At 50.4% G+C, this 18,246-nt stretch overlaps 1 protein-coding gene and 1 long non-coding RNA gene across 17 annotated transcripts in view; one reads left to right on the top strand and one right to left on the bottom strand.

Annotated features, from left to right (window-relative positions):
• The window catches only part of LOC104003328 (uncharacterized), a 21,190-nt gene extending 16,917 nt beyond the window's left edge, over window positions 1-4,273 (bottom strand). Inside the window, exon 1 of one of the 2 annotated variants that reach the window (XR_010153570.1) lies at window positions 3,709-4,273. This is a non-coding gene — a long non-coding RNA (uncharacterized LOC104003328). The remainder of the gene's footprint in view (window positions 1-3,708) is intronic. The other variant, XR_010153569.1, reaches the window with a different exon arrangement.
• On the top strand, window positions 4,096-18,246 carry C19H19orf12 (chromosome 19 C19orf12 homolog). Of its 15 annotated transcripts, none has more exons than XM_016935588.4 (5): window positions 4,137-4,291; window positions 5,964-6,110; window positions 6,230-6,636; window positions 10,994-11,163; window positions 16,430-18,246. In XM_016935588.4, the coding sequence occupies exons 4-5, from the start codon at window positions 11,004-11,006 to the stop codon at window positions 16,693-16,695; spliced, it is 426 nt and encodes a 141-aa protein (XP_016791077.1). In that variant the 5' UTR covers window positions 4,137-4,291; window positions 5,964-6,110; window positions 6,230-6,636; window positions 10,994-11,003; the 3' UTR covers window positions 16,696-18,246. The 15 variants fall into 15 exon arrangements, with proteins under 15 accessions (XP_530024.3, XP_016791077.1, XP_063656709.1 ...); XM_063800637.1 differs by lacking the exon at window positions 4,137-4,291 and adding an exon at window positions 4,310-4,509; XM_063800639.1 differs by lacking the exons at window positions 5,964-6,110; window positions 6,230-6,636 and adding an exon at window positions 14,012-14,132 and having other exon boundaries at window positions 4,143-4,291.

Here is an 18,246-nt window from a genome sequence, read left to right as displayed (position 1 = left end):
AGGGCTGGGATTACAGGCATGAGCCACCATGCTCGGCCCAAGGCTGTTATTTTTATTGTGCCATGGGTGGACATGTATGTACTATGCACGTGCTCAGATTATAATAATCACAGCTGGCATCTGGTGAATACTTCGTGCTAGGGTTTGCATGTTTCCTTTAAAACTCATGTTGAAATTCAATGGCCATTGTGGTGATATATATATATATTATATTAAATATTATATATAATAGTACAATTATATATACTGATATATTATATTATATATTATATAATTCTATATCTTTGTCCAAATTTATATATTATATAATTCTATATCTTTGCCCAAACTTATATATTATATATATTTTATATAACATATGTTATATATATATATTTTATATAATATATAACATGTTATATATATTATATATATTTTATATAATATATAACATATGTTATATATTATATATTTTATATAATATATAACATATGTTATATATATTATATATATTTTATATAATATATAACATATGTTATATATATTATATATTATACGATATATATTTTTTATATATATATATTTTTTTGAGATGGAGTCTACCCTGTTACCCAAGCTGGGGTGCAATGGCATTTTCTTGGCTCACTGCAACCTCCACCTCCCGAGTTCAAGAGACTCTTCTGCCTCAGCCTCCCGAGTAGGTGGGATTACAGGCATGTGCCTCCATGCCCGGCTAATTTTTTTATTTTTAATAGAGATGGGGTTTTGCCATGTTGGCCTGGCTGGTCTCAAACTCCTGACCTCAGGTGATCTGCATTGGCCTCCCAAATTGCTAGGAGAACCTTTCAGCAGTGATGAGGTCATGAGAGCTTTGCCCTCATGAATGGATTAATGCTGTGATCACAGGAGTGGGCTCTTGATAAAGGAATAAGGGTGGCCCTCTTCCCTCTCTTATGCTCCCTCTTAATGTGATAACTTCTGCCATCTTATCATGTAGCAAGAAGGCCCTCACCAGATGTGGCCCTTAGATCTTGGAATTTCCAGCCTCCAGAACTATGAGCCAAATAAATATCTTCTCTTTATAAATTACTCAGTCAGTGGCATTCTGTTGTAGCAGTAGAAAACAGATTAAGACACCTGGTATTAAGGGTTGAATTGTATAAAGATGTGTTGAAGTCCTAACCCCATCACTGGGAATGTGACCTTATTTGGAAACAGGGTCTTTGCAGATGTAATCAAGTTAAAATGAAGTTATTAGGGAGGGCTCTTAATCCAATATGACTATCAATCAGAAGAGAGAAGTTTGGGCTGGGTGCAGTGGCTCGCGCCTGTAATCCCAACACTTTGGGAGGCTAAGGTGGGCGGATCACCTGAGGTCAGGAGTTTGAGACCAGCCTTACCAACATGGTGAAACCCTGTCTCTACTAAAAATACAAAAATTAACCAGGCATGGTGGTGCACACCTGTAATCCCAGCTACTCGGGTGACTAAGGCATGAGAATTGCTTGAACCCGGGAGGTGGGGGTTGCAGTGAGCCGAGATTACACCACTGTACTCCAGCCTAGGCAACAGAGGAGACTCTGTCTCAAAGCAACAACAAAAAGAAACAACAAAAGAAGCTACAGGGTTTTTGGGTGTGGCCCACATGGCGGATCATCCAGCCCTGGTCTAGGTGGGTGGCTTTAGCTTGAAGGAGCCATGGAAGTTTTAGGAGCTGGTGCACTCAGCTTTGGGAGAAAGTGAGGGCATAGAACGCTGGCCTCAGGGGCCCCGTCTGAGTTTTGACTCTGGCTGGCCGTGTGAACACCACCTAGCACCCTAGGGCATTGTTGGGCCCATCAGCAAGAGAATGTTTTGTCAAGGTGGGGGTAGCTGGATTTCCCACTACCTTGGGCCCATGAGGCTCATGGGACTTTGGAGAAGCCGCTCATTTTCACATTCTGTAATGTAAACAAGAATAATCTAGATTCATATATATTACCTCCTTTTATGTTGAGAACAACCCTATAGGATAAGCACTACTCTTGTTGCCATTTCCCAGATGAGGAAACTGAGGCACGGAGACGTGGAAGAACTTTCCCTAGGTCACTGTAAGCAGCATAAAGCATCGCTGTGTGCTGGGCCAGTGCCATTTCCGCGCCACCACCGAGACCCCACGGCACGCCTTGCTCACTGCGGAGGAGGCCGCAGTTGCCTTTAGGAGCATGAGGCACTGTGTGCTCCATCTCTGGGGTTCAGAGTGTGCGGTCATGTTATGCCTGCATTCGTATCAGAATGAGGCCCAGGAGGCTGATGGGTTGCAGATTTGCATGCAATGGCGCAATCTCGGCTCACTGCAACCTCCATCTCCCGGGTCCAAGCGGTTCTCCTGCCTCAACCTCCCGAGTAGCTGGGACTACAGGCTTGCACCAACCATGTCTGGCTCATTTTTCCATGTTTAGTGGAGATGGGGTTTCACCATGTTGCCCAGGCTGGTCTCAAAGTCCTGGCCTCAGGTGATCTGCCCGCCTCGGCCTCCCAAAGTGCTGGGATTACAGGTGTTAGCCACCGCGCTGGGCTGCATGAACCTCTTACATGCTTGCCTTCTCTGGAGGGCCTGGACTTTGAAGCTTCTTTCACTCCCAGCATCTTTCCCTACACAGGCCCTCGCCCCACTATCTCTGGGGGAGGAGTCTGCAGGCCAGTTCTGCAATGTGCCGCCAGAGGGAGCTGCCCGCAGAGAAACGGGAGCGCCACACTCAGGCCCCAGGAAGGCAGCAAGCTGAGCTCCCCTGGCCTCAGTTCACTTTCCCTCTTGAAAGTCACCCAAACTCAAGCAAAAGCTCCGATTCAGGAATAAATGGGGTTGTTTTATCCCAGCCAAGGCCTGGGGAAGCTTGGTATTAAGAGCGTTTGTTCCATTCTTTTAAAAATGGAAAAGGGTCCGTCCTCTGGGTGCCCATGGCACCCTGGAAAGCAGGCAGAGTGCTGGTCACAGGCGGAGACTTTGAGCTACCGAGACCGAGGCTGGAGTTTGGGCCCTGAAACTTTCTAACCAGGATGGCCTTGGGCAGAGCAGCCTGTGTTTAGAGCTTCCCATCTGTAATATAGCAATGACAACCATGCCTGCTTTGCAGGGTTCCTGTTAGGATTAATTCTCTATAGAGCCCCCCAGAAGCCACTTTGGGATTTGAGATGGTTCAAGGCCAGACCTTGCATGACAAGAGTAGGGACAGCTTTCCACAGGCCTCAATACAGTAGTATTCCCAGGCAGTTCTGCAACCCCAGCCTCATGCCCTTTGCACCTTCCTAAGAGGCTGCCTTGCCTCAGCTTTGGTCCCCATCCAAGACTCCTAAGAGCAAAGCCAGTTCTTTTCCTTTTTTTTCTTTCTTTAAGAGACGGTCTCACTCTGTGACCCAGGTTGAAGTGCAGTGGTGGGATCATAGTTCACTGCAGCCTCGAACTCCTGGGCTCAAGCAATCCTCCCGCTTCAGCCTCCCAAAATGCTGTAGGTCACAGGTATGACTCACCCACCCGGCCTAATTTTTATTATTATTTGTAGAGATGGGATGTCACTGTGTTGCCCACGCTCGAACTGCTGGGCTCAAGCAATCCTCCCTCCTCAGCCTCACTGGCAGCTGGGATTACGGGTCCCACCCAGCCTGCTTCTCCTTTTGCAACCCCCAGACCCAGAGGCTCCAGAGCAGGCTCTGGAACAGCGGAAATCTGGCTCCGGCCCACACATTCACCAAATACTGACGCAGCACCCTTGACCTCCAGATGCCCCTGTGCTCTCTTCTGTGCCCAGGCTGCGGGGAGAGAGGGGTCCTCCAGGCCAAAGGGAGGGAGGTCTCCGGGAGGTCCCCGCGGTCCTGGAGGCAGGTGCGCGGGGGCCGGATGTGATCATGCGTGCGCGTGGGAGAAAGGCAGGGCTGGGCCTGCGGGAGCGCGGCCTTGCGGTTCCCAGGACTCTTCTCCGGGCGCCTCGTCTCCTTACGCCACCCGCAACCCAAGCCAGGGCCCGGGTGACAGCGGCGGGGTGGGCCAGGACCGGGGAGGGGGTGCCCAGCAGCGACCCCCGGCTCCCCCTAAGGCCGGGCGCAGCTCGGAGCCAGGAGCTGGCCCGGCGCGTGGCTTCCCGGAAGGCCCGGCGCAGCCGGAAGGTGGGACGGAGGGCGGGGCCAGCGCCGGGGCCGCCACCAAAGCCTGCGCGACCCTCCGCGGGGCTGGGGCCGGGGCTGGGGAGCTGGGCGGGGAGCCCGGGGCCTGCCAGGCCCGGGCTGCAGCCGCGTCTGATCGCCGAGCGCGCCGCGTAGACCTCCGCTCCCCCAGGTAAAGGAGCGCCCGGAGCCGGGGCGGGGCGCCTCCCAGGCCGCGCCCCGCGAGAGGAGGGGGCACCCCAAGAGCGGGCCTGGAGACCCGGGAGTGCCTTGGGGAGAGGGTCCCCGCCCTGCAGGGAGCCCGGCCCTCCCGGTGCCGGGGTGGACACTGTTAGTGTAGTCATTGTCCCTATGGAGAAACTGAGGCATGGAGAGGCTGAAGTCACACAAGTAAGCAGCAGAGCTGGGACTAGAGTCCCGGGCCCTGGCTCGCTGTCACCCAGGAGTGGCGTAGGCATGGGTGTGGTGGGTGGGGGTGGGGTGCGGGTGGTGGACATGGTGGGAGTGGGTGAGGTTGGGTGGGGTGGGGATGTGGGTTTGGCAGGGGTGGGGTGCGGAATGTGATGGGTAGGGGTGGGGTAGAGTGGGGGTGGCTGGTGGGGCAGGGGCGGGGCTGGGGGTGGGGTGCTAGGTATTATAAATGTGAAGCGGATCCTGACAGGACACCTGTGGGGCAGCGGAGCTGGGCTGAGCCATATGGGAAGAAAATCTGGGCGCTAGTTTAGATTTGGTCAGGAAGGGTCGTTAATGCTTTAGGAGGTGAGATTTGTTTTGGGGGTGGCAGGTAGTTTGTTGAGCTTTTGTTTAGACAGTCTTGCTCTGTTGTCCAGGCTGGAGTGCAATGGCGCGATCTCGGCCCACTGCAACCTCCACCTCCCTCGTTCAAGCAATTCCCCTGCCTCAGCCTCCCTAGTAGCTGGGATTACAGGCGACACCACCAAGCCTGGCTAATTTTTTTGTATTTTTAGTAGAGACGGAGTTTCACCATATCGGCCAGGCTAATCTCAAACTCCTGACCTTGCGATCCACCTGCCTCAGCCTTCTGCAATGCTGGGATTACAGACGTGAGCCACCCCGACCAATTTTTGTATTTTTTAGTAGAGACGGGGTTTCACCATCTTGGAATAGCACCTGTAGTTCCAGCTACTCGGGAGGCCGAGGCGGAAGAATTGCTTGAGGCCAGTTCCCGGCCAGCCTAGGCAACATAGGGAGACTGCGTTTCTGGAAAAAACAACACCACCACCACCAACAACAAAAAGCAGGAAGGAAGGGGAGGGGGAAAGAGAGAGAGAGAGAGAGAACGAAAGAGAAAGAGAAAGAGAAAAGGAAGGAAGGAAGGAAAGAAAGAAAAAAAGAAAGAGGAATACTTTGAGAAGCTTTGAAGCGATCTGTTTATTGATCAAGTAGATAGGTAAGGTGCATGCTGCCAGGAGGAGCTGGGGTAGGGAGGGCAGGGCCCTGCTGTATGGGGGTGGGCAGGGGACGGCCCCTGCTCAGCCCTGGCCTCCATTGCTACACAGAATGGCAGGTCCAATGTGATCTGGTCTTCTGATTTTTCAGGAGAAATCAGGAATCTGAGGTGCATGCAAAATCTCCTGATTTTTAAATATTGGCAACTAATTTGTTTTAAAAAAACAACAACTATGAGCTAATCCAAAACTGTTTGCTGGTGGGATCCACCTACTGCCTTTGCGCTGGGGTATGGAGAGGTGGGAGGTCAATGTTGACAAGAGCCAGATCTAATTTTTTGTTAAAGAACAGGGTACTTGGAGGTCAGATAGCTCTCTTCATAGCTATCTGAAGCCTTTCTCTCCCTTATCTCTTACAATCTGGTCCAAACTCAGAAAGCTAGGCCGCTCTCGGTGAGATGGGCTTGTCTCCATCTCTCTGTACCTGTCAGAGCAGCCTGGGCGCCTGCAAGAAACCGGGGCTTCCAGTTGGCATTTACCTTCCCTGTGGCTGGCAGATGGGCTTCCTGTGATCAAGGCCTGGTATGTGGATAAATCTGAGTGTGAAATAGGTGTGATACAGTGGGGGGAGGGAGCCACACTCCCACCCCCTAAGGTCTGTCCCCATCCTCCCTCCTCACCCACTTCCCTGTCATTTACAGACAAAGGCAGCCTTGCGGTGGGAGAAGGAGCAGGGTGGGCTTCCCTCTCAATCTGGTGAGCCTGGAGAATTCAGGAAGCTGAGCTTTTTAGCAAGGGCTCAGGAGATGGAGTTACTAACCTTTCTTCCCCAACAAGAGCCTGTTAATGCTCTAACTTCTGAAATGATTACTGCAAAGAAATTGAACCTTGGATGGAGTCAGCCACAACATCTCTACCCGTGGTGCTGGACTATTAAAACACAGTGACTTCCTCTGCCTGCCCTCACACACGCAGTGATAGCTGCTGGCCCTCCCATTCTGCAGAACCCTGGGCTTGTGTCTCAGTGAAACCTGCCTCATTGTCTGAGATATCACTGAAGTTCTGGGTCTCATGGCCAAGGAAATCAAGGATGCAGACACTCCAGAGGGTAGGTTAGAGCAGAAGTTTAATAAGCGAAAGAAAGAAAGCTCTCTGGATCAGAGAGGGGTCCCAGAAAGATGGGTTGCCATTTTACAGTGAAATGCAAGGGTTTTTATAGAAAAGCTGGTGGGAGGGGTGCTTCATTTACATAAGGTGTGAATTTCTGGGTCCCCCGCCCCACCGTTTCTAGTGCACATGTGGGCTTCTTAGCCTGAGTTACTACTCCATGTTGCTTATTTCTTCCTACTGTGCATGTGTGAAAAAGGTTGGGTGGTGGGGGGAAGAACACTCCAAGGTAGACATGCCTGGTCCAGGGTAGCTCTTCTTATCAGTGCCATGCAAGCCTCTGTGTCTGAGTATTTCTTTTTTCTTTTTTTTTTGAGATGGAGTCCCGCTCTGCCGCCAGGCTGGAGTGCAGTGGCGTGATCTCAGCTCACTGCAACCTCCGCCTCCCGGGTTCAAGTGGTTCTCCTGCCTCAGCCTCCCAAGTAGCTGGGATTACAGGCGAGCACCATGACACCTGGCTAATTTTTGTATTTTTTTAGTAGAGATGGGTTTTCACCATGTTGGCCAGGATAGTCTCGATCTCTTGCCCTCGTGATCTGCCCACCTCGGCCTCCCAAAGTGCTGGGATTACAAGCGTGAGCCACCGTGCCCGGCCGTGTCTTGAGTATTTCTAAGAAGAGAGAGGACTGTGCTTACTGGGGCCCACCATATGTCTGTATGTCACACAGGGGACCCGCTTTCTGTGTTAGAGCTTGCCTTCCTTATCTGTGTTTCCTGAAAGGGCAACGACTTCTTAGGCTGCTTTTTGTTAGAAGGGAATTCTGCCAAGGACCCTTGCCCTAACTATTTGCCTAATTGATTTCTCTCTCTCCTCTCACATTGATGCTGGCCTGGCTGGAGCAGGTAGAGCTGGAAGTAGCATTTTTGCAAGGACATCTCTTTAGCCTCTGTAGATTTTCACTTCAAGTCATTCGGAGCAGGTCGGAAGCTAGGTTTTTTTTTGGGGGGGTAGCCAGTAGAGCTAAAGTGGTTATGTATCTGTTTCCTGCCTTCCTTCTTTCCACTTCTACATGCATTTTCTTGCTGTGCAGAAACTGTTTTGAGAGTGCAGACCCAAAACTGCAGAAAACCTGTTTTGGGAGTGGTGTCTGGGCACTGGCCTGGAAGCCAGCCTTGCAGACCAAGCATGGCAGGGCTCAGGGTCTTCACTCCCTGGGAAAGGGAGGTTCCTTGCAGCCTCCAAAGGGGCCCTCCTGAGACCTGGGCAGTGCCTCTCTTTTTCCAATATAATTGACAGATGAAAAGCTGGATATAAACCAGAACTAAGCTCAAAGGTGATTAGATATTTTACACCAGGATTTTGAGCTTTTTGTAAGATTTTACTGTAAAATTATTTCCTTTGGTCACTTTAATATGTACTTGAAATATATCTCATTTTGTGCTGGACGTAGTGGCTCACGCCCGTAATCCCAGCACTTTGAGAGGCCAAGGCAGGCAGATCACCTGAGGCCAGGAGTTCAAGACCAGCCTGGCCAACATGGTGAAACCCCATCTCTACTAAAAATACAAAAATTAGCCAGGTGTGGTGGTGCATGTCTGTAGTCCCAGCTATTCGGGAGGTTGAGGCAGGAGAATCGCTTGAACGTGGGAGGCGGAGGCTGCAGTGAGCCGAGATCGCGCCACTACACTCCAGCCTAGGTGACGGAGCAGACTCTGTCTCAAAAAAAAAAAACAAAAAAAAAAACCTCTCTGTATATCTCTATCTAGCTATCTATGTCATTTTGTTTGTGTGATAGCTTTTCAGGACCATGGTGACTGGATAAATCAGGTTCTGCGCTCCGTCTCCCCATTTCCAGGTGGCTTCTGCCTGTTCAGTCCTGACACTGTTATAATGCCATTTTATCGTTTAGACATTTGTATGTAAACAAATCTTGACCACTGGAATAGTGGAAGGGGGTTCTCTTCTGGGGAGAAGGAGGAGGCATTCAACCTGTCAGCAAGCAAAGGAGCTGGGCAGGGCCTGGAAAGCAGGAGACCAGGTTTTGGGAGACCCAGGGCACAGGGTAGCCAGAGCAGGGACCCCCAGGCCTGAGTGCTCCTCCAGTCCCTTATGTGAGCAGGGCTCACAAGGCCTGCCCTCCCACTGCCTCTCATACTCCATGGGGACAAAAAGACATATCTAGGGGTGCTTGTTTGCAATTTCTGAATTTGAAGACTGAGTAACGAATGTCAGAGTCCTGCGTTATGCCCTCTTGGGGTCTTGCTGCCCAAAGTGAGATCAGAGGAGCACTTTGGGGGCTTGTTGGAAATGCAGAATCTTACCCTCCCATACTGGCTGTATCTGACAAGGTTTTCAGTGATTCCCGTGCACTTGTGGAGAATCACAGGTCTAATGTGTACCAACGGGGAAAAAGAAGGGAAATTTACAGGGGCAGGAGCGCAGGATGCTCTCCTGGGACTGCAGAGAAGTTCTGAGGACCTGACTTTGCGGTCCTCTCATGGATTCATGGGTTTGTTCTCTGGGCTCAAAATTATATCCCAGGATTGGGAGAGCAATTTTACAGTAGGGACTTCTGCTTCTGGATCATCCTTGGGTCAGAAAAGCACACATGTCTGGGTGCGGTGGCCCACACCTGTAATCCCAGTACTCTGGGAGGCTGAGGCAGGAAGATTGCTTGAGCTCAGGAAGTCAAGACCAGGCTGGGCAACATTGCGAGACCCTGTCTCTATGAAAACAAAAAATTAGCCGAGCGTAGTGTTGCATGCCTTTAGCCCCAGCTACTCAGGAGACTGAGGTTGGGGGATCACTGTAGCCCAGGAGTTCAAGGCTGCAGTTAGCCATGATCGCACCACTGCACACCAGCTTGGGCAACAAGAGACACTGTCTCTTAAAAACAAACGAACAAACAAAACAAAAAAAACCTCATAAAACATATAACCCAAAGATATTAAGGCCAAATGTAGTGGCTCACGCCTGTAATCCTAACACTTTGAGAGGCTAAGGCAGGGGGATCTCTTGAGCCCAGGAGTTCAAGACCAGCCTGGGCAACATAGTAGTCATCTCTACTAAAAATAAAAATAAAATTAGCTGGGCGTGGTGATTGCATACCTGTAGTCCCATCTACTCAAGAGGCTGAGGTGGGAGGATCGCTTGAGCCCAGGAGGTCGAGGCTGCAGTGAGTTGTGATCGTGCCACTGCACTCCAGCCTGGGCAACAAAGCAAGACCCCATCTCAAAAAAAAAAAAAAAAAAGATAATAAGCAATAGAATCTATCCATAACTTCCTCAGTTGAATTGCTGTAGCACCTGTTTCAATATTTCCACCTAGAATGAAATGGGAAGTGCTGGTGAGAAAGGGAAGTACTGCTGGAGCCTTGGGCTCAGCCAGAGCTCTAAGGAGACCCCCCACCTCCTGGCCCCTTTGATTTTCTCAGCCTTTGGGCTCTCCAGAGCCCGTCCCTCCCTGCCCTGGCTCCAGCATGCCACACATTTTCCCTACCCTGGAGGATTGTGCTAAAGGTCATTGTGCTAAAGGTCTACTCGCCCGTCCGTCTGTCTATTCATATATATTGCAAAGCCTGGGAATGATTTCATATATTTTTTCTCCAGTTGCTTTGTCTCCCTGCTTTATCTTTTCCCTGCTTTTAGTGTCCCATGGGTACAACTGTGTTGACTTTTAAGAACAGTTGCTTAAGGCAGCCCAGTGTGTGTGTTAGTAACAGTGTTCGTTCAGAGCCATCCTGGGTCGGGAGCCTGCAGGCTTCCAGACTTATGCCAGGCACTTCCTGCCCATCCTGCTGGCACTGTCTGAGAGTCCAGCCTGCAGGGACTGTCTCCGTCTTAGAAGGGAGGTATCTGACCCTCTGCTCAGGGCCCACTGCAGGTCAGTGCCCGTGTGGTTACAGGGTCCCATCCCTTCCCCGGCTCTGGCTTGGCCTCAGCTCAGATGCCTCACGCCGGGACTTCCCGGTCTCTGCTGGGCTTTGTGTGCAGGTCATTCCCCGGGCCAGTGCAAAGGCCACTGATGCCAGAAGGGTCAGACCACCTCCCTCGTGATGAACCAGCAGAACATGTGGCCGGGTTGCTCCTTAATCTGTCGTAAGTCAGAAGTTAATCAGAGGGCAAAGAAGACCTTTCATCCACTCAGCTGCTGCTATTTGCTTATTCACTAACTGCTGCCTGCCCTGTCTGTGGGAACTTTCCACCGTCTGGATGCTGTCTGTCATACAGGTGCTTGGAGCTGCTGAGCTTTCCTGAAAAGGGGGACCCTTCCTTAAAACTCTAGGAACTAGAGTGGCATTGTGATGGAAATACTCTTATGCTCATTGAAACTGTCCCTCTGTACTTCTCCCTCGAAGGCCCGCCACGATGACTATCATGGTGGAGGACATCATGAAGCTGCTGTGCTCCCTTTCTGGGGAAAGGAAGATGAAGGCGGCTGTCAAGCACTCTGGGAAGGGTGCCCTGGTCACAGGGGCCGTGGCCTTCGTCGGGGGTTTGGTGGGCGGCCCACCGGGACTCGCCGTTGGTAAGTGCAGGTGTCTCACAGAGATAGCCAGCCTCGGGGATGTCATAAAAGGGCCGTTGAAACACAGGGAGAAGGCCAGGCACAGTGGCTCATGCCTGTAATCCCAGCACTTTGGGAGGCCGAGGCGGGCGGATCACCTGAGGTCAGGAGTTTGAGACTAGCCTGGCCAACATGGTGAAACCCCGTCTCTACTAAAAATACAAAAAATAGCTGGGCGTGGTGGCGGGTGTCTGGTGTCTGTAATCCCAGCTACTCGGGAGGCTGAGGCAGGAGAATCGCTTAAACCCGGGAGGCAAAGATTGCAGTGAGCCAAGATCATGCCATTGTACTCCAGCCTGGGTGACAGAACTCTTTGAGACTCTATCTCAAAGGAAAAAAAAAAAGGAAAAAGAAAAAAGAAAAGAAACACAGGGAGAAATGAACTTGTACAAGTGGTGCCATGCGTCTTGTGGGAGGAGTTGGTGGAGTTAAGGTTGCCTCTGGGAAATGATCTTTGCAGATATAATTTGCCCCATTGGAAATGCAGGCTTCTGTGTGAATGTCTCAGAAGTGTGGGGCACTCTTGTAAATGGCATCTGTGTCATTTGGGCCTAGAGGCATCTTTCCCCCAGTGCTGGGATCCCAGAATAAGTATCAGAGCAGCAGGCCTCTGAAGATACCAGGGTGTCGTGGGTCCCATGGTGGCCTTCATGACTGCGAGGTCCCTGCAGAAGGGAAACCAGGGAGGAGGCTGGGAGGGGCCATGCACCTTCTCAGCACATACGGTGTGGCCATTTCATGTGAGCCAGCTCACTCTGAGAGAGCTCTCTCGTTCTGAAAGAGACCACCAAAAGAACTGCCTTTCACCCTTAGAGGGCCTGCCCACCTCCTTTACCACCTGCTTTTTTCTTTCCTTTTTGAGACCGAGTCTCATTCTGTCACCCAGACTGGAGTGCAGTGGCATGATCTCAGCTCACCGCAACCGCTGCCTCGCAGGTTCAAGTGATTCTCCTGCCTCAGCCTCCTGAGTAGCTGGGACTACGGGTGTGTGCCACCACACCCGGCTAATTTTTGTATTTTTAGTAGAGACAGGGTTTTGTGCTTTTGGCCAGGCTGGTCTCAAACTCCTGGCCACAAGCGATCCACCCGCCTGGGCCTCCCAAAGTGCTAGGATTACAGGCGTGAGCCACTGTGCCTGGCCATTTACCACCTGCTTCTATTTGAGAATCAATTTCAGGCAATGAATGAAAGTTTGGCTAATTTTTCCACTGTTCCTTGGAGCTGGGATGAAGTTACTTTCTTTGGCTTGGGGAAGGAAGAATTCCTGTGTCCTGAGCCTCAGAAGGTCTACCTGGCCTGGGGCTGTGGCCCAAACCATAGATGGAGTCAGAGAGCTGAACTTTTCTGCTGAGGTTGGCTTCCGTTCCCCAGCTCGCTGGCCGGGTTCCTGTCCTGTTCTTCCCTTCTGTAGTGGGATTGACATTCAAAGACATTTCGTTAAGCTGAGGCTCACACTGAGGAGAAAAATAAATGTGTGGGTGGCCCCAGACCTTCCCTTTCCATATTTTCCTTTCCAAACTCCATGAATTAGTGAGGCCTGACTTCAGCATCTTGCCATCCGGGAAGGAACCGGAGATGGGGGAGACAAGGCTGTTTCCTTCTTCCTCGATGACACTGTGCATCTGTGCCCCCACCTCCATCTCAGTGCTCAGGGGAAGGCTTTGGGGATCATTTTATCCTATAGCTGCGCCCAGATGCTATTTTGGGAGCACATATTTTATTCAGATTGAGTAAAAGCTGGTGGAGAACAGGATGTCCACTAAGAGAGCCCGGGGGATTCACTACTTCCAGTCCCTGGTCATGGGCGGGAGCATCATTTTACCCTGAAAACAAAGGAATTTTCTCCTCTCCAAAGAGCCAGTAATTTGCTGGTCGATATTCCTGGCGACTTTTTGCATTAAGTGCTGCTCTAAATCAAATATTGATGTTCTCATAAAGGTTTAGTGCACATGAGTGCAACTCTTGTCGACTTGGAGCATTTCACTGGTGTCATGGGGAAAAGTTCAGTAAAACTTGTAAATTAGCTGGTTTTCCCTTCCCAGAATGTGCCTTTCTTTTGCAGAGGAGGTGAACCCTGTCTGCGTGTGGCATTCAGCCTCTGGGATATGGGGCTGGCCCCAGCTCAGTACCCGGGGTGGTGTCTGCTCCAGGGGCCTCGGTGCTTGGCTTCCAGAAGAAGCAAGCACTGGTTTTGCTGCCTGTTGTCTGAGTCCAGCCTGCCAGTGGGTTCTCTCTGGCCTGGGTTGCATTTTTGAAAGAAACTTTTCATTTCCCAATAATATTAGGTTTACAGAGAAGTCGTGAAGATAGTACAAAGGATTCCTGTATATCTTCCATCCAGTTTCGGTTCTCCTAGCGATCACATGTATTACTGTATGCTTGTCAAAACTAAAATGGGCTGGGTGCAGTGGCCCATGCCTCTGTAGTCTCAGCACTTTGGGAGGCTTGAGGCTGAAAGATTGCTTGAGCCCAGCAGTTCGAGACCGGACTGGGCAACATAATGAGACCCCGTCTCTACGAAAAAAAAAAAAAAAAAAATTAGCCAGGCATGGTGGTTCATGCCTGCAATCCCAGCTACTTGGGAGGCCAAGGTGGGAGGATTGCTTGAGCCTAAGAGTTTGAGGCTGCAGTGAGGTATGATCACACCACTGCACTCCAACCTGGGCAGCAGAGTGAGATTCTGTCTAAGGAAAAAAAAAAAAAAACCTAAGAAACCAACACCAACGAATACATTACTATTAACCATTCTCCAGACTTGATTTGGGTTTCACCAGTTTCTGCATTAATGGCCTTTTTTTTTTGGTTTCAGGATCCAGTCTAAGACACCGCATTGCATTGAATCGCCTGCTTTCTTAGTCTCCTCTGGCCTTTAACACTTTCTCAGACTTTCCTTGTTCACAGCCTTGATAGTTTTGAGGAGTACTGGGCAGGTATTTCGTAGAACATCTCTCAGTTTGAATTTGCCAGTTGTGTTTAGGATGGGACTAGAGTTAGGAGTCTTTGGGAGGCATGCCTGGGAGGTGACGCGCCCCTCTCCCTTGTCTTGCATTAATTCTGGGGGTATGTGATATTCACATGACGTCAGTGAATTCACCTTGAACACTTGGTTAAGGGCATGTTTGCTGGGTTTTTCCACTGCAAAGTTTCTGTTTCCCTTTCCATACTCTGTCTGTTGAAAGTGAGTCACTAAGTCTAGTGGGCTTCATCTTTAAATATCTGATTGGTGATATTTAAAAATCGTGAGATGTTTTAAAGCTACAAATCTGGTATTTTGTGTGGTAGCAATGAACTGGCATGAAGTAGCCACTGCCACTCCATAGGAACCAAGCTGTCCAGCTCTTCTGTGTCCTGGGCCTCGGAAGGTCCATGCAATTCAAGGCTTGGTTGGCCCAGACTATAGACTGGGAGGAAGTCAGAGCCTGCCACCCATCCAATCTCAGCAGGGGAGAGGCCGGGTAAGGCCCAACCGCCCCTTCACTCTTCTTAGTTCCTCCCTGGCTCTTGGAGGCACTTGACTTTGGACCCCTTCCCTAGGGCACCTTCCACTCCTCTGCACCATATTCTGCACGTGGCCTCTTCAGGTAGAACTTTCCGTGGATACAAGGTCTTTAAGTCCCAGAATAGCATGACATAGCCTTGGCAATGAGTTTACATTTAACAATAATGTTTCTGCCCTTTTAGGGTGGCAGAAGTAGAAGTAGTAAGCTACCTTACATTTGATATTTATTTTTATTTTTTTGAGATGGAGTCTCACTCTGTCACCCAGGCTGGAGTGCAGTGGCACAGTCTTGGCTCACTGCAACCTCTGCCTCCCAGGTTCAAGTGATTCTCCTGCCTCAGCCAGTAGCTGGGATTACAGGCACCCACCACTATGCCTGGCTAATTTTTTGTATTTTTAGTAGAGACAGGGTTTCACCATGTTGGCCAGGCTAGTCTCCAACTCCTGACCTCGTGATTCACCCACCTCGGCCTCTCAAAGTGCTGGGATTACAGGCGTGAGCCACTGCGCCCGGCCAGTTTGTTATTTATCGATCATACAACTTGGAGGGGTTCTATGAAAAGCACTGCTTCAAGAGGAAAGAGCCTCCTTATCTGTCCCCAGGTCCTTTAACCACATGGGTTCACTGAAGATTTTGTAAGTTCAGGGGCAAGGAGCATATCAGCTGCCTGGTGGAGGAAATGCAGTCTCACCACTGAGGTGGTTTCTTTTTTGGAGACAGAGTCTTGCTCTGTCACTCAGGCTGGAATGCAGTGGTGTGATCTCGGCTCACTGCAACCTCCACTTCCCGGGTTCAAGTGATTCTCCTGCCTCAGCTTCCAAGTATCTGGGATTACAGGCATGTGCCCCCAAGCCCAGCTAATTTTTGTATTTTTAGTAGAGACGGTATTTCACCATGTCGGCCAGGCTGGTGTCGAACTCCTGACCTCAGGTGATCCACCTGCCCTGGCCTCCCAAAGTGCTGATATTACAGGCATGAGCCACCGCACCCAGCCTGAGATGGTTTCTCTTGAAAATGCATTTGTGGCTGGTTGTGGTGGCTCATGCCTATAATCCCAGCACTTTGCGGGGCCGAGGTAGGCGGATCACCTGAGGTCAGGAGTTCAAGACCAGCCTGCCAACATGGTGAAACCCTGTTTCTACAAAAATACAAAAATTAGCCAGGTGTGGTGGTGTGCACCTGTAATCCCAGCTACTTGGGAGGCTGAGGTGGGAGAATCACTTGAACCTGGGAGGCAGAGGTTGCAGCGAGCCAAGATCATGCCATTGCACTCCAGCCTGGGCAACAGAGCAAGACTCCGTCTCAAAAAAAAAAAAAAAAAGAAAAGAAAAGAAAAAGAAAATGCATTTGTTTCTCAGCCTTCTCCTTTGTGATTAGAGAGGGATTTTTACAGTAAGCCCAGAAACCTCCGTCAGCTCATGAAGAAGAAAGTGGGCCCAGCACTGAGGTGGGAGATGGGACAGGCAGGCTTCATGTTGCATCCTTAAATGTGGAGCCCAGGGAATGCATGTTGGGTGTCAATTATCTGAGCCAAATGGACAGAAGACTGCATAAACCTTTGCCCCCCACACTGGCTGGCGGAGCAGGTGTGGCACCGGCTGAGCCCGCTGCAGCCCGCTCATGAATGTGCCTGCTCATGGTGATGGTGGTGTGCACTCAGTGGGAACTTAAGTAAGGCCATCGCTTATGAATAAGACCCACTAATTGAACGATTCCATGTTTTCTAGGGGGGGCTGTCGGGGGGCTGTTAGGTGCCTGGATGACAAGTGGACAGTTTAAGCCGGTTCCTCAGATCCTAATGGAGCTGCCCCCTGCCGAGCAACAGAGGCTCTTTAACGAAGCCGCAGCCATCATCAGGCACCTGGAGTGGACAGACGCCGTGCAGCTGACCGCGCTGGTCATGGGCAGCGAGGCCCTGCAGCAGCAGCTGCTGGCCATGCTGGTGAACTACGTCACCAAGGAGCTGCGGGCCGAGATCCAGTATGATGACTAGGCCGCACCTCCGGGGAGGTGGGGGGCCCCTTTAGATGACTTTGTGACTCTGAAGAGGTGGCTTGGGAGTTGGGAGAAGCCCAGCGGATGCCCCTGGGGGATCTCCACATCATCAGTGTATTACTGGTAATGTCCTGCTGGAGAGGCCACCGCTGTGCAGTGTCACGTTCCAGAAATTACTGATGAAGCAGCATGTGTTGGTGGCATGTGCACTGGCCTGCCATGACAGCCCTCTGACCGGCCCCCCAGTGAAGAGTAAAGGCCTGCCTGCCGCAGGCTTCGGAGGCGTCTGCTGAGTCCTCTCACCCGCATGGGTCTGGGGAAGTGATCACGCCCAGCCGACGGTCTGATCACACTTCATCCTCCCCCCGGGGCCTTCTCATCTTGGGAGATGACTCCTCTTCCAAGCACCTGCTGCAGGACTGGATCCCACCCCCCTGCAGGCCCTGGGGTCTCAGGGCCTTGGAGCAGCCCATGCTGGAATCATGTTTACCTCCTAGTGCAACCCTCCCCTACCCAGGGACTGTCGAATGGTCCCACGGAGGGGACGGGCGGCCTGCTGAGTGAAGCCACAAATACCGAGTGGACTTGACCCCGGCCCCCACTAGGCTGCACACCTAGACTCGCCCTGCCAGGGCCTCGCTCTTCCCATCTGAAAAGTCATGGTAGTTCTTGAGGTTTACTTCTCAAATGAAATATTTTCAGTAAAAAGTACAGGCATATCTCGGAGATATTGTGGGTTCAGTTCCAGACCACCTCGGTAAAGCCAACATCACAATAAAGCAAGGAAGCGCATTGTCTTAGTTTCCCAGTGCATCTAAGTCATGTTTACTGCATATTGCAGTCCACTAAATGTGCAATAGCATTATGTCTAACAAATGTACAAACCTTAATTTAAAAATATTTATTGTTCAAAATGCTGACACAGAAACGCAAAGTGAGCACATGCTGTTGGAAAATGGTGCCAAATAGACTTGCCTGATGCCAGGCTGCTACAAACCTTCAATTAAAAAAAAAACACAGTATCCACAAAGCATAGTAGAATGAGGTATGCCTGTATTGCTCTTTCTGAAGTGGTGTGATATAAACCATCTCTAAGAAATGTTTCTACCCTAAAGATTTCCCCAGTACAGTCAGCTCTCCGTAACTGTGGTCTCCACATTTAGATCCAACCAGCCTTGGATAGGAAATATTTGAAAAAAGAAATTGCATTGGTACTGAACACGTACAGACCTTTTTTTCTTGCCATTATTCCCTAAACAATATGGTGTAGCATATTTACATAGCATTTATATTGTATTTGGTATTATAAGAAATCTAGAGATGATTTAAATTATACAGGAAGGTGTGCGTAGGTTACATGCAAACGCTATGCCATTGCCCATCAGGGACTTGAGCATCCTCAGATGTCGGTGTCTGAGGGTTGAGGCTGCAGTCCTGGAACCCATCCCCCATGGATACTGAGGCATAGCTGTACTGTGTGCTTTCACTTTGCTTTCAGAACTACAACTTGAATGTGATCGATTACAATAAATGTTTTTCTAAAAAGCCA

Source organism: Pan troglodytes, chromosome 20, assembly GCF_028858775.2.
Source record: "Pan troglodytes isolate AG18354 chromosome 20, NHGRI_mPanTro3-v2.0_pri, whole genome shotgun sequence".
NCBI classification, from domain to species: Eukaryota; Metazoa; Chordata; class Mammalia; order Primates; family Hominidae; genus Pan; species Pan troglodytes.
The sequence above is the reverse complement of the archived record's forward strand: the minus strand, read 5'-3'. Positions and strand labels throughout refer to the sequence as shown.